Source organism: Zalophus californianus, chromosome 17 (assembly GCF_009762305.2).
Source record: "Zalophus californianus isolate mZalCal1 chromosome 17, mZalCal1.pri.v2, whole genome shotgun sequence".
NCBI classification, from domain to species: domain Eukaryota; kingdom Metazoa; phylum Chordata; class Mammalia; order Carnivora; family Otariidae; genus Zalophus; species Zalophus californianus.
In genome coordinates this window covers 17,276,528-17,292,380 of record NC_045611.1, presented here as the reverse complement: position 1 = coordinate 17,292,380, position 15,853 = coordinate 17,276,528, and the positions used below count along the sequence as shown (strand labels likewise).

The 15,853-nt window shown below is 40.3% G+C and overlaps 1 protein-coding gene across 1 annotated transcript in view; it reads left to right on the top strand.

The window, feature by feature from the left end:
* The window catches only part of TANGO6 (transport and golgi organization 6 homolog), a 196,195-nt gene that overhangs the window by 50,706 nt on the left and 129,636 nt on the right, over positions 1 to 15,853 (top strand). Inside the window, exons 10-12 of the mRNA XM_027618723.2 lie at positions 2,048 to 2,180; positions 5,615 to 5,803; positions 13,318 to 13,452. Of these exons, the coding sequence (XP_027474524.2) occupies positions 2,048 to 2,180; positions 5,615 to 5,803; positions 13,318 to 13,452 (457 nt within the window). The remainder of the gene's footprint in view (positions 1 to 2,047; positions 2,181 to 5,614; positions 5,804 to 13,317; positions 13,453 to 15,853) is intronic.

Sequence of the window (15,853 nt, the reverse complement as noted above, 5' to 3'; positions counted from 1 at the left end):
TATCAGTACAAACGCAAGCTACCAATTTCTTGAGAGTTGTTGAGCACTAGTAGGTTTTATGGTTGTAACTATGCCCCTGAACTGAAAGAGTTTAAAATTTCTTGACATGTTTATTTTACAAAAGCACTTTGGAACAGTTTAACCTGGGACCACTTTAGTGACTGTATAGAGAATTTTATAGTCTTTAACTTATCAGTAGTTAAAGCTAATTGCCATCATGACAAGTCTCTAGTGTACATCTTAGTGCACATATGTCAGAATTGACAGTTCTTATTGAAACTATAGTTTCTCTTCATGGTAGGAGAAAACTGAATAGGCAGTTACTGAATGAATCTCCATCTACTGCCAGAAGCAGTGGACCCTTAACTCCAGGTTTCTACATGGACTTCTAGGCGTCCACAGTCCCTTTGAAATTATATACAAGAAATTTTTTTCTGAAAATAGGGTCCATAGTTTTCATTGGATACTTAAGACACTCTATATCTCCAAAAAGTTGACATTCACTATATCAAAGAAGTGTGTGTGTGTGTGTGTGTGTGTGTGTGTGTGTGTGTGATTTTATCTTTTGTTCTAAAGATCTTGCTCCTGTTGCCAGTCCCCTAAAGGCAAATCTAAACCTTTTACCCTATCATTCTGTCCAGGAGCCCCAGTTATCAATAAAAAGTTTGTTTAAAGAAACACTAAAAGAGCAGCTTAGATTTCATGATCTTTGGATCCAGAATTTTTACTTTTCTGGAACTAAATAAACTACAGTATTTGGAATTGACTCATTTTTCATTGAAATTTTAAGAATGAATGAAATAGAGCTTCATAAGGTAATTATTGTCATGTCTTTTTAAAAAAGTATTTGAATATAATACTTCATTTTTACAGGATGGTTCAGAGAAGCTTAGAAGTGACTCTTAGCCATTTCAGTTTTTTTCCTAACATAAAATGTGATGTAGATACATGACTGATCTGAAGGACGCTGGGAGATTCTGGGATAATACAAGAAATGATCTTAAGCTTAGTTTGTAGGTTGTTTATTTTACTAGAGGAGTATAAAGGCCATGTTATTAGTGAACTGGCAAATTGGGACTTACTGCCCAATGGGATGGCCTAATTAAGTTTATTTCATAATTGTACTTTTCAATGATATGAAGCAACATGTCATTTTTTTCTCAGTTTAGTCTGAAAACACTTTATTCCTTCTTTAATCACAAGAGTACATACCTTCTTTGTATAACACAAAAAAGCATAAAGAGGAAAACAAAAAGCAACTACGATCCTAGTCACTGTTTGCATTTTTTTTAGTGTTTTGTTTTGTAGTACATCTTTGTGCTTCTGTGTTTGTTTACGTGATATAGTATAATAATATCGTATCTTTGTTTTTTCATTTAATCTGCAATAAAACTAAAACCCTTAGTACCTCATGAGAAGTTTCTTAAAACTTTTTGCAGAAATCGTAGCATTGCTTTTAGTAACTTGGCCATATTTTATTACTTGGAAATTTGGCCTACTCAGTTTTCTGAGTCTACGCATTTCCATATTTCTGCTGGTTAGTTATTAGTTGAGATTGACTGCATGTTCCCTGTAAGGATAGTGTCTTTTCCTACTGCCCATAACCCTTCAGTGGCTCTTCGAAAAAAAGTCTAGCTTTCTTTGAATGGCCTTGAAGGCCCTCTGTGATCTGACCTTCCTTTGCAGACTTCTTTTTCTGTATTCTTCCTCAGGAACCAGAGTATCTGCATACAACCTATACTTTAATTTCTCCTTGCTTTTTCAATTTATTGAAATAATAGTAATTTCTCAACATCCATCTGCAAAGCCACCTCCTTCATGAGTCTTTTCCCCACTGAGCAAATGACTGCGTAGGACATGATACCCTACCTTCTGAGAATAAATACTTTTTCAGCATGGAGAAACAGGAAAATAACTTAAATTTTGGGATCTTTCTAATGATTTATTGTATGAAAATACCCTCTTACTTTAGAAGATTATTATGGAGTTTCAAAAAAAAAAAATCTCTGGGTGACACTGCCAAGATAAATCTTACCCCGTGTTGCAGTGATGAAGATGAAGATGAAGCCCTGTACCAGAAGGTGTCCTCAGAGCAGTGCCAGGTAGAGCATCTTGGGGACTTGTTAGCCCACTGCCAAGAGTGCGGTTTGGCAGGTGACTTCTTCATCTTCTGCTTGAAGGTAAGAACTATGTATAGTAAGGACATGGTCAGCTGTATTCTGGGGTAGCACCAGGATCCCCTTTGAATTTTCAGTGCAGTCATAATTTTATTTTTTTTATTTATTATTATTTTTAAAGATTTTATTTATTTATTTGAGAGTGAGAGAGTGAGAGAGAGTTGAGAGGGGAGAGGGTCAGAGGGAGAAGCAGACTCCCCACTGAGTGGGTAGCCCGATGTGGGACTTGATCCTGGGACTCCAGGATCATGACCTGAGCCGAAGGCAGACGCTTAACCGACTGAGCCACCCAGGCGCCCTTATTATTATTGTTTTTTAAAGATTTTATTTACTTATTTGACAGAGAGAGACACAGTGAGAGAGGGAACACAAGCAGGGGGAGTAGGAGAGAGAGAAGCAGGCTTCCCGCCGAGCAGGGAGCCCGATGCGGGGCTCGATCCCAGGACCCTGGGATCACAACCCGAGCTGAAGGCAGACGCTTAATGACTGAGCCACCCAGGCGCCCCAGGGCAGTCATAACTTTAGCTCCTAAAATTAAGGTCCTAATCTAAGAGAGAAATAATCAAAGGAGGTAAGAGTAATTTATTTTTTAGTAGCCTTTGGGTTGGTAAAAAGAAAAAAAACTTACCTTCAGCAGTACATGTATGATCGAACTATTTCCCGAGGTAATCTGCCTTAAATTTTGAGAGATGACCAGAGTAGAACTGTTGATCTATGAAAGGGTTAATCTTTGCTCTGTGTTGACAATAAGTACTCTTTTGAAGTTAATAGCAGGTTTTGCAGTTATGGAGTAATCCTTTATCCTTTCTGACTGTTGTTTTGTCAGGTATTTGGAAAGGAGATTTAGCAGTTCTGCCTTTCTCATTTCATTTTGTAACCACCTGAAACCTTTTCTGGGTCTGTTTCTTAGTGCTGGTGATTGTGCTTCCTCTTGCTCTAATCTCTGACAGTACCCAATTCTCTACTACTTATTTGCACTGTTTGAGACTGTAAACGGGGTGATCGCTGATTTTCTATCCTCCAGCTCTGCTTTCTCCCTTATTTTCCCTAAATAAAGTGTCTAAGGAGTTTTAGGAGTTTAAGGTTGGTGTAGTTATGGGGGAATTGCAAGGAGAGAATCAGGGCTAACACTTCTAGAACTTGAAGTAGGGGCCACTTTTTTGATAACTTTTCTTACCTCTTGTGTTCACATTTTAAAAAATGATTTATTTATTTATCTTGGAGAGAGAGAGAGAGAGAGAAAGGGGGAGAGAGAGCACAAGTGGGGGGACAGAGGGAGAGAGAATCTCAAGCTGACTCTGCACTGAGCACAGAGCCTGATGTGTGGCTCAATCTCACAACCCTGAGACCACAACCTGAGCTGAAACCAAGAGTCAGCTGCACAACCGCCTGTGCCACCCAGGCATCTCTTCCTGTATTCACATCCTATCCCCTTACCTAGCCACTCATTGTAAATAACATTCCAAGAAGATGTGCTCTTAAATGGAGAATTTAAAAAAATTGTTTAAAAAACAAAAAAAGTCAGGGGCGCTTGCATGGCTCAGTTGGTTGAGCGACCGAATCTTGATTTTGGCTCAGGTTGTGATCTCAGGGTCATGGGATCAAGCCCTTTGTCAGGCTCTACCTTGGGCATGCAGCCTGCTTGAAATTCTCTCTCTCCCTCTCCTGTCCTCCCCACCCCATGCTCTCTCTCTCTCTAAAATAAATAATAAGTAAAATCTTTAAAAAAACAAAAAAACCAGAGGGCTTTGCTCTAGGCCAAGGTTTCTGCACCTTAGTACCATTGGCATTTTGGGCTGGGTAATTTTTTTGTTGGGAGGCTGGGGGTTTCCTATCCTTGCTTGCTTGCTTGCTTTTTTTTTTTTTAAGATTTTATTTAGTGCAAGACTGTTGAATCACAGATCTGTACTTCTGAAACAAATAATGCAACATATTTTAAGAAAAAAGAAAAAGAAGAAGATAACAGGAGAGGAAGAAAAGGGGAGTATGTCAGAGGGGGAGACGAACCATGAGAGATGATGGACTCTGAAAAACAAACTGAGGGTTCTAGAGGGGAGGGGGGTAGGGGGATGGGTTAGCCTGGTGATGGGTATTGAGGAGGGCACGTTCTGCATGGAGCACTGGGTGTTATGAACAAACAATGAATCATGGAACACTGCACCAAAAACTAATGATGTAATATATGGTGATTAACATAACAATAAAAAAATAAAAAAAAATAAAAATAAAAAGATTTTATTTATTTATTTGACAGAGAGAAACACAGCGAGAGAGGGAACACAAGCATAGGGTGCGGGAGAGGGAGAAGCAGGCTTCCCGCCGAGCAGAGAGCCCGATGCGGGGCTTGATCCCAGGACCCTGGGATCATGACCTGAGCCGAAGGCAGACGCTTAACGACTGAGCCACCCAGGCACCCCTCCTGTGCTTTCTTGTAGGATGTTTAGTAGCATCCCTGACCTCTACCACTAGATGCCTATATCACTTCCCAGTTATGACAACCAGAAATGTCCTCAGACACTGCTAACTCTCCCCTGGGAAGCAGAAATTCCCAGGCACAGTTGGGAACCATTGCTCTAAAATGCCACTTAGGGGGCTCCTGGGTGGCTCAGTCGTTAAGCGTCTGCCTTTGGCTCAGGTCATGATCCCAGGGTCTTGGGATCGAGCCCCACATCGGGTTCCCTGCTCGGTGGGAAGCCTGCTTCTCCCTCTCCCGCTCCCCCTGCTTGTGTTCCCTCTCTCGCTGTGTTTCTCTCTGTCAAAAAAATAAATAACATCTTTGAAAAATAAAAATAAACTGCCACTTTCTTTGGTAAAGCATTAATTGTTAAGGAACTTAAGGTTTTCCCTTCCCAAGGAAATTTACAGTGTGAAGTGTAGGGGAAAAGCCTACAAACCCCACAGTAATGAATTATCTACTAGTAGAGATTAAATATTATAGAGAGAAAAGTGCTGAAAGCATTTAATAGTCTCTAAAAAGTGTTTGAAAATATTACATGGCTTGAAGTCTCAGTTCAGCAGGGCTAGTGGTAGAGATCGTAAAAAATGCTGATGAAGTAAGTAGCCTATCATACTAGTTCTCTTTGTATAGGTATGCTTTTTATTATGAAGTTTTAAATCTTCATATAAATATCATAATATACATATTATTCTACAATTTCCATTTTTCTCTCAACACTGTTCTTGAGATCTTTCTTTTGATTTCCATATTGGTCTAGTTTATTTATTTCAGCTGCTCCAGTATAATAAATACAGTTTATTTATTCCTTCTCCTATTGCTAGACCTTTGTCTCCAAATTTTGGCTATTGTAAATAATGCTACAATGAACACTTAGACTAGTTCTTTACATATACATTTCAAACAGAGTTTTCTCACTGTTGTTGATGCCCTTAGTTCTGTGGTTTTTTCCTTCACTTTTTCTTTTCTCCAATGCTGATAGGAGTTGACTCATGTGGCCATGGAAAATGAAGCAGAGTTAAAAACAAAGCACTTCTCCAGCAAAAGCCTCTTGGAATTAGAGCAGCACCAAAGTCTTGTGGAAGGCCAGGAGCAGAAGCTGCTGGTCCTACAGCTGTTGGCTGTTCTCTGCGAGAGGATGTCTGAGCAGATATTCACAAACATCACTCAGGTCAGTGGCTGCCACGTTCCAGATCCCAGGCTGGTAGTATTTGTCTATTTTGGTTTCTTTACGTGCTTTCCAAAAAATGTTAAAAAAAAAAAAAAAAGTTGCTCAGAGGATGGCTTGATAACACCTGCCTCAGTGTTACCTGGAATGCTGCTTAAACATGCAGAGTACTGAGCCCATGACAGCCAACGGAATCCGCACTTGCGGAGGTCCCACCATGTTAGAGAAACTGGCATGTTAGAGAGGCTCCGGCTGTGATTCTCATGCAGAGAAAACTTTGAGAATTGTTGTAGATACTGATGTGTTACATTACAGGGTCTTCACGTTGGGGGGCAAACACAATTTTCTGAGTCTTTTTCAAAATACGGATGCCTGGCCCACTGCTTATAGAGATTCTGATTCAGCATGTCTGCATTAGTGCCTGGGCATCTCTATTTTTTAAGCCCCATGGATGATTCTAACATGTGTCAAAAGTTGATTAGAAAACTTAAATTTAAAAAAAAAATCGTTAATGATAATAATACCACTTTGAATTTCATAGATCTACCTGACACCCTATCTCCACAGCAGCCTATTAAGTTTTAAGATGTTTTTTAAAATGTTTGAAGGGTACTATAGCTATGTGAATCAGTTCCTGGATTTTGTTGGCTCAGACATTATATTTACCAGCTTCATAAAAAATAGGAAATAAAAGGGGCTCCTGGCTGGCTCAGTCAGTAGAACGTGTGACTCTTGATCTCAGGGTTGTGAGTTTGGGCCCCACATTGGGTGTGGGGCCTACTTAAAAAGAAAAAAAAATAAAAAACAACAAACAAAAAACCCAGGAAATAGAAGTAATAAAGCATAGGAAATGCAGTCACCATATTTTTACCATTATTACTGGAATTAGTTGTTGCTTGGCTGGTGAATAGTCAGTTGTAAGATGGTATCATTGTCACGCTTAAATCTGATTCTTCAGCTCTTTGTATCACCCTCATTGTCATCTGCCTTCGGGTGTTGCTAAGCAGCGTTTCACTATAGCTCCTGCTGAGAAAATTTGCAGCTGTCTGTCAGCTCCAACTTACGTGCCTGTTTAATGAGAATTATGTTCATGATTTCTTTTTTGGCTTCTTATTCCTTCAGTTCACTGACTCTGTGTTACCCAGTAGGGTGATTTGTTTCTCCTGTGTTTGTATCAGTTCCCTAAAGACTTTTTCACCCAGACCTTATGTTTTTGTCTGAAGATGCTAGTTGGAAGGGAAAATGGCTTAAAAACTATATGACTTGAGCTTTTGCACTTAGCTGCCTTTGTTCCTAATTAAGGAACAATGGTTTTAGGCTGATAGAGAAGTGACTTGTCTCATTAAATTATCCTTCAGCTAAGGTTAAAATGTATCAAGATGAAAAGAACCACAAAAAAATATTAAATTGCATTTAGTAGTTTTACTACTAGTGATAATTTTAGTATTTATTTTGAAATACACACACATATGGATAAGTTATAAATAATATATGTTATAAGTAATTTTGTTAATATCATTAGGAACCAAGATTTTCAGCATAAGAAAAAAAGTTATGAATATAAAATTACAGAGCTTGACTAAAATTCCTATAATAGTGACTTTCATTTGGAAGTATTCATATGAACTCACAATTAATTTTTTCTTTTTAAAAAATAGATAGTCCCTTGCTCATTCCACTGTCCATGCCAGGCAGCAGTGACAACCCAGCTATACTGAGCATCCTTTGTGCTGGACTGTAGTTTCTAAATATCACGTCCTACTGGAAGAACACAAAGCTCATTGGAGTAAAGGTTCATTCAAGGTCTAGGGCAGGAATTGTCCACTGTAAGCCTCAGGGCATCTTGTTGTGCCTAAAGAAAAGGAAGATGCCTGAGATTAATGAAGTCATATCAGTAGTACTCAGGAGCCAACTTGAAAGATCTCCTCTTGGCCACAGATAGGGCATTTTGAGTATTAAAAAGAATAATGCCTGGGGGCACCTGGGTGGCTCAGTCGGTTAAGGGTTAAGGGCTGCCTTTGGCTCAGGTCATGATCCCAGGGTCTTGGGATTGAGTACCAAATGGGGCTTCAAGCTCATCGGGGAGCCTGCTTCTCCCTCTCCCTCTCCCTCTGCCTGCCTGTCTGCCTACTTGTGATCTCTCTCTCTCTCTATCAAATAAATAAATAAATAAAATCTTAAAAAAAAAATGCCTGCAACACATCAAAGTTATAAAAACCTGAGCCACTGTCCCCTTCTCCCCCCTAAAATCCCTTTTGGACACCTCTGAAAGTTTCTAGGGCATCAAGTCATTATTTTGTAAATTGATAAACGAAAGAATAAAACGTTTATCTTACCTTTTCTGTCAGCACTGTATTTCATTGTAACCAAATAGCTGGTGGAAAAATTTTCTTTATATAAGAATCACAGCTAAAATATTCAAAAAGAGACCTACAAATTTATATTTTGCAATCCCATAATGAAATAATGGATCTAGGTGACAATCAATGTCTGCTAAAACTATTAGGGGTACTGTATAATGAATGTAATTAGGCCAAATACATCCAACTCAACTGATTCTTTTTTCCCCCAGCATTTTATTATGAATACTTTCAAACTTGAAAGAATTTTATAGTGAATACCTATATACCTACAACTTAGATTCTACTATTAGGATTTTATTATATTTGCTTTATCACATATTTATCTATGTTTCCATCTGTCTATCCATTTTGTTTTCCATCTGTTTATCCATTTACTTTTTGGTGGATTTCAGGGTCAGTGTATATATCAGTGTATGTTCCCCTAAATATTTTCAGCCTGGAATGATTGATCTCAACATCACCAGAAGTAGACAAACAGACATTATGTGTCTCCTAATGTAATACAATAGGAGGTATGTAGCACCACCTGGGAAGGGTTCTTCCCCCAAAAAACAAAGAAAACCCCACAAACAAGCAAACAAAAGACAAAAAAGTCCATAAAATGTGAATCTGAATCTAATCAAGGAAACTGAGGGTACAGCAATGTTATGCCATGAAGAAGCAAAATCAGCCAATTTCAGAATGTGAGACATTCTAGAGTACAGATGACCCAGTTTCTTCATCAAGTAAATGGCATAAAAAAGGAGCAAGGCTTCTATAACTTAAAAGAGACATATCAACTAAATGCAGTGTGTGCATTCTCATTCAAACATACCAATTGTGTGAGAAGACATTTTTACAACAGTCATGGGCCAAGTATTAGAAAGTATAAGGAATTTTTATCGAGAGTAATCATGGTACGGTAGTTATGTATTGTTGTTGGGTTTTTTGGTTTTTTTTAAGATTTTTATTTTTAAGTAATCTCTACACCCAACTTGGGGCGCAAACTTAGAATCACAAGATCAAGAGTCACGTGCTCTACTGACTGAGCCAGCCGGGTGCTCCTGGTATTACAGTAGTTCTGTTAAAAAAGAAAAACTCCTTGTTAGAATGTATATTGAAGTATTTATGGATAAAAGCTTAAAAAATTCAGTAAAACATATTGGCAGATAGTATACGAGAAGATACAGAGAGGAATAAACCATTCGGTGGTCTGTGTAGGGATACAGAGCCCTGTACCAACTCCCCAGTTCCTTCATTCTTTTTTTTTTTTTTAAGAAATTTAATTTTATTTAGTTTTTTTTTTTTTTTAAGATTTTATTTATTAGAGAGTGAGTGAGAGAGCACAAGCTGGGGGAGGAGCAGAGGCAGAGGGAGAAGGAGACTCTCCCCTGAACAGGAAGCCTGACACAGGGCTTGATCCTGGGACTCCAGGATCATGACCGGAGCTGGATGAAAATGCTTAACCGACTGAGCCACCCAGGCGCCGCCCCACCTCCTTCATTCTGCAAATATGTAGTAAAGGCCCCCTGTGTGCCACATACTCTTCTGGGTGCCAGGGACACAGCAGTGAACAACACACATATCTATCCTCATGGGATTCATTCACGCAGGAGAGAGAGACAGTAAACAAGTAACTACCAGAGAGAAAAATCAAACAAAGGGGATATAAAGACAGTGTGGTAGATAGAGTCGTCATGGAGAACCTCACTGAGAAAGTGGCTTTTTTTTTTTTTTTTTTGAGAGAGAGAATGAACACGTGTGCGTGTGCATGAGCGGGTGGGGTGGGGCAGAGGGAGAGGAAGAGAGAGAATCTTAAACAGGCTCCACATCCAGCATGGAGCCCAACATGGGGCTCGAGCTCACAACCCTGAGACTGGACCTGAGCTGAAATCAAGAGTCGGTAGCTTAATCTCCTGAGCCACCCAGGACCCCTCCAGAAAGGGTTATGACCAGAGATCTGGAAGCAGGGAAGGAGGGAGCCTCAGAGATACCTTGGGGAAGAGTGTTCCAGCTAAGAGGAAGCATGTCTCAAGTGTGGAGGGCTCAGCAAGGAGGCCAGTGTAAATGGAGTGGGATGAGTGAGATTTCCTTTTTTTTGTCCTTTCAAAAAATTGCTACCTTTGCACCTTTCTGTATTTAGATCTCTGTACTTGGCAGAGTAGAAGTGCTTTATATGATTTTTTTTTCTCATATATTAAAAACGCTTTTAACACAAGTAACACATGCTCATTATAGAAATATTAAACAACAAGTGCATAATTTAAGAAGTATGGACTTCTGATTAAAGATAGTATATTGAACACATGTGTTTATCTGCTCCTTCTGGAAACCATAGGGGCCAACAGAGCAGGAGAGGAGAAATAGCAGATAAAAGAGAGTAACATTTGGAAACTGGGAAATAGCTGATCTAGCAGCTCCGAAAATGGAGAGCTATGTGCCTGCATGGGAGAAGTCAAGAAGCAAAGCACTATACCTCAATGAAGCTGTTCACATTTTATTTTGAACAGAAAAAGAAAAAAAAAGGCAAGCTACTTCTCATTGCAGAACACTGGAAGGACTGGAGGTGGTAGATGAGCTGTAAAGATGAAGCTGAATTTAGAGCTTAAAACAGGTTGAAAGGCTCTGCAAGGTTCAGTAGACCCCTTGATTCCTTCCTCAGATTTGTACAAACACCTCCCCTTCCCAGTGAAAGCCCAGAGGCATATTCTTGAGAGATGGTGAACTTGGGTGGCAGCAGCAAACTGAAAAACTGGAACATTAGGTTGCTGTCTGCAGACTCAACAGTGAGGCCTCAGCCCGCTCCCACCCGACTGCCAGGATGTTGGCAGCAGGTTTATACATCCCCATCGGAAGGGGAGAGGAGGTAGGGAATTAATATCTGTAACGTGTTCAGAACAGTACCTGGTAAATAGTAAATGTTTAATGTTATTATTAAGCACCTAAACCATTAAATGTGGTTGCCTCTGTAGAGCCACAGCAGACGGGGAGAAGTGGGGTAGGGCACCGCTGTTTTTTATTATAAACGTTCAGGAATATTTGGCTTTTTAGATTACATAACATTACAAAAATGGTTAAGTAAAAAGTAAAAGTCTCTCCCTCCTCTCCACAACGTATGTAAATTCTAGAACACGCTTCAGTTACATACCTATCCTTGTGACTGGCAGCCGCATCAGTCACAGGAAATGAGTAGTAGCCGGGAGGAGCTGTTGTCCAGATGGGCATGGTGGTTTTGTTGCTACAAGAAAAAAGCTTGGGGGAAAGGCACTTCATGGATGACAATAACAGCTGGCTATCAAACCATAGTTTAAACTCCCAGATGTTTTGTTTTTTGGTTTTGGGGATTTTTTTTTACATACATACAAACATAGAGTTTTTTTCTTAACAAAAATAGGATCATACTGCTTGTTTTGCAGCATCTTCATATATATATAGAGAGAGAGAGAGAGAGAGAGGAAGGACTTAGAAAAAGTGGAAAGGCTAGATCTTTTCCAGCAATTTAACAGTACATTTGTGCTGAAGTAGGAGCTTCCTATAATCAAGGGGTGCTTTAGAAAACTTTGTGGAGGCAAAAGATGGTAAGTGTAGCATTTTCTCTAGAAAGGCCAGTGTCCTTAACTTCTAATATCAGTAAAGTCTTAGGCTTGAGAGGGTAGTGAAAATTGCCATAACCAGCGTTATTCATTTCAGTAAGTGGAACTTTTAATAACCTTTCTAGTTTCCTGCCTTGCTCCAAAGACAAGTGGTAACAAGCCATTCTCCTGCTTTAAGCTTGCAATAGACTCTAGCATAGCATAGCATGTGATTTGCCCAGAGAATTAAACATGCAAGCTTGCATGGTATTTAGAGGCTTATTATTACCTATCTCAGCTGTACCACTTTCAAAATGATTTTTCCCTTTTGAGCCATTAATCCTGAATATGCGTGTGTGTGTGCATGCTTGCACGTGTGTGCATGCAGATGCACGGATGTGTGTGTGTTTGCTTTTATTCAAAGTTATTTCTACTTAAGGTGATTAATGCAAGTGCAGTTAAAATGATGCTGACCAAATTAATTCCATTTAAAGCTTAGTTAGCCAAATGCTGTATAAAATCTTAAATATGAATAATCTTAATCCTTTAAAAATATTTGATACTTAAAAAAATGACTCTGGATCTTTGTACAGGTTGTTTGGGGATTCAGTTCTAGATAAAATTGAGCGCCTCTTCCCCCATTCTTTGCTTACTAGAATCAGACTGTCACAACCAGGTTGGGGCAGGGGGAGTCCACATTAGGAGAAGCAGATCTAGGACCCTCTAAGATGGTCAGAAAGTATCAAATCATTTTTCATTTTAATTTCCTGGCAAAATTCATGAAAAGTCAAGGATGTTGGTTAGTATATTAAAACATTTGGGAAAGTATCAGTGAGGTTTCTCATTTATTGACTACATGGCCTTGACCAGCTCACAGATTCTTCACCAAAAAATGAGGACGGGGTGCCTGGCTGGCTCAGTCAGGAGAGCATGTGACTCTTGATCGTGGGGTCATGAGTTTGAGCCCCACATTGGGAGTAGAGTTTACTTAAAAAAAATTGAGGGGGCGCCTGGGTGGCTTAGTCTGTTCAGCGTCTGCTTTCAGCTCAGGTCATGATCCCCGGGTCCTGGGATCGAGCCCTGCATCAGGCTCCCTGCCTAGTGGGGAGTGTGCTTCTCTCTGCCCCTCTGCCCCTCTCTGTCTGCCCCTCTCCCCACTTGTGCTTTCTCCCTTTCTCTCTCAAATAAATAATTTTTTTTTTAATTTATGGGGGCACAGTGCACACAAGCACGGGGGGTGGCAGTGGCAGGCAGAGGGAGAGGGAGAAGCAGACTCACCACTGAGCAGGAAGCCTGACATGGGGCTCGATCCCAGGACTCTGGGATCATGACCTGAGCTGAAGGCAGACCCTTAACGTGCAGAGCCACCCAGGCGCCCCTAAATAAATAAAATCTTAAAAAAAAATGAGGACAGGAGCATTGACCTCCCAGAGTCGACATGAGATGTAGGTGATACTGTGCACTTAAGACACTGAGCACCATGCCTGTTCTTGCAGGTTCTTGCCCTTCATGATGTTGATGAGGAAGAAGGTGAGGATGTAGAGAGAATTTTGAGATTCTTTTTCTTAGTCCTCACCGATTCTAAATTCTCTTTCTGTCGCAGATTGTGGACTTCGTAGCAGCCACGCTGCAGCGAGCGTGTGCAAGCTTGGCGCACCAGGCAGAGAGTACCGTGGAGTCGCAGACACTGAGTATGTCCATGGGGCTGGTGGCTGTCATGCTGGGAGGAGCGGTTCAGGTGAGTGGCAGACATGAGCCAAAGTTGGATGGAGGGAGGAGAGAAGACAGAAACTTGTTGCTTCCCTTCTTACCCTTGTAGAAAATCAGAATGGACGTTGCACTTAGGAGAATGAGGATAAACAAGTCAGGTGTTAATAAGAATTCTTTCCAATTTATTTATTATTTATTTGAGAGGGAGACAGCACAGATGAGAGGGGCAGAGAGAGAATCTCAAGCAGACGCCACACTGAGCGCAGAACCTGACACAAGGCTCGATCCCAGGACCCTGAGACCATGACCTGAGCCGAAACCAAGAGTCAGGCACTTAACCGACTGTGCCACCCAGGCGCCCCGAGTGCATGTATGTTTTACATGCTTAATTTATAATATTTAAATTCATTCACTCACAAAATATTTATTGTTGGGGCACCTGGGTGGCTCAGTTGTTAAGCGTCTGCCTTCGGCTCAGGTCATGATCCCAGGGTCCTGGGATCGAGCCCCGCATTGGGCTCCCTGCCCAGAGGGAAGCCTGCTTCTCCCTCTCCCACTCCCCCTGCTTGTGTTCCCTCTCTCGCTGTGTCTTTCTCTGTCAAATAAATAAATAAAATCTTAAAAAAAAAAAGAATAGTCTTTGTTTCCATAAGTTGAGGGTTTTTTTGCTTTTCTCTTATTTAACACTTATAATTTTATACCGCATCCCAAATGGAAAATAGAACACAGATATTTCCATTTCCCTTTCTAGAAGCCCATTGTTGGGGGACTGGCAATGTAAATTAGTCATGTTTTAAGAGAGATTCACCTGGCTGATAAAAACGTATGTCCTTACCTGTCCCTGCCCTTCCGTGAGCCATCCTGACTCACTGATTACATCCTGGATTCCTCTGACTTTGCATTTAGTTAAGTGAACTTAAACACGTCACCCCTTTACTCTTGCCCTAGATCTATTAGTTTTGTTTTTTTTTTCCTGTTTGATTCATGGATTCATAAGGGGCTTCCATAGAAATGCTGGGTTTTCTGTTTTTGTTTTAGAAAAAAAGTTGTGATTCTTAATTATGTTTTCAGATCGTCATTGTCAGGCAAAAGCCTTTGCTTCAGAGTCTAGATTATATTGTATCTACCCCTGTTTAGAGTTCATTGTTTTAGATAATGAAACAGAATCGAACAACATTTAAACCTTTCTTTCCTTTCTAATTAATGTAATTAAGTTGATTATTAGAACATAGTGTCTGGGAAGAGGAGTTAATTTGGAGAAAGTGTAGGTCTAAGACTGCTAACAAGACAAGTGTTATTCCAAACTCATTTTCTAAATTTCAGGGTTGGTCATCAGTGAAAGTGTGATGTTGTAACTTCCTGTCCCCTTAGGAAGCAGTTTCTTAACGATGTTCCAGGTCCCATCAGGTACCCTAACACACTGCTGCATAGAGCTGATGTGAGCTTTGAGGCTCAGGGTGGTGGGGCTGGGACTCGAACCCACATCCTGGGATCTCATACCACATTTTCATTTTCGGAGACTATCATAGAGTGAACTCATTCAGGAAATATTTATCATGTGCCTCTTTGTCCTCATGGAGCTTACCTTCTGGTGGCTGTGATTAAGCCAGTGAATTCTTAATTTTTTTAGAAAAGATTATTATTTCTGTATCTCATGTGTCGCTCATTATAAAACAGGCTGTACTGCATGCTGACTTAGAACCAAAATAAAAATACCAGTTGTAAATAAATTCAGTGATGTCAGAAATAAGAACTGGACATGTGAACTGCTCAGCTAAATATCTGAAGAAACATAGATGATATACAGAAGTAAGAACACAAAGAATAAACATAAGTATTTTTTGGAATTAGGAATTTTTAGGTCAGCATTTTATTGCTGGATGAGACCTTTGGATTCTTCCAAAATAGTGATTCTCACTGGAGCATGACAAGGCAGGATGAGAATTTGTATGCCCCTTAGGTGAGCTTTGTAAAGGCTCATGTGGGACTTTTTCAGTGGACACATGCCCTCCTCTGACTGTCAGTTGGTTCTCATATGTTTACCTCTGCAGACATGCTCCCTTCCACCACTCACTACCCTTAATCCCATCCTACTGGTCCAAGCTCCAGTTCTTGAATTTGAAAACTTGCAGAAATTCAGAACAACTCCCCATCTAACTGGTTCATTCCTGACACCCTGAAAGAAATCATAGACGTAGGCTGGCATAGCTCTGCTCATTCCACTTCTGAAGTATTCCAGAGACTCTGGAAGAGACACAGCCAGATAAAGGAATCTCACTCACTTGTGGGCTTTAGGCCTCAGGGCCTTCTACGCAGAATTCTGAAGTCTGGATATGAGATCTGTGCTGAGAAGCATGACAGGAGTAGAAATGAGGGCTATATGGTTAATTCTCAATTTTGATATGGCCTTGGTGACCCTTGAAAAATAA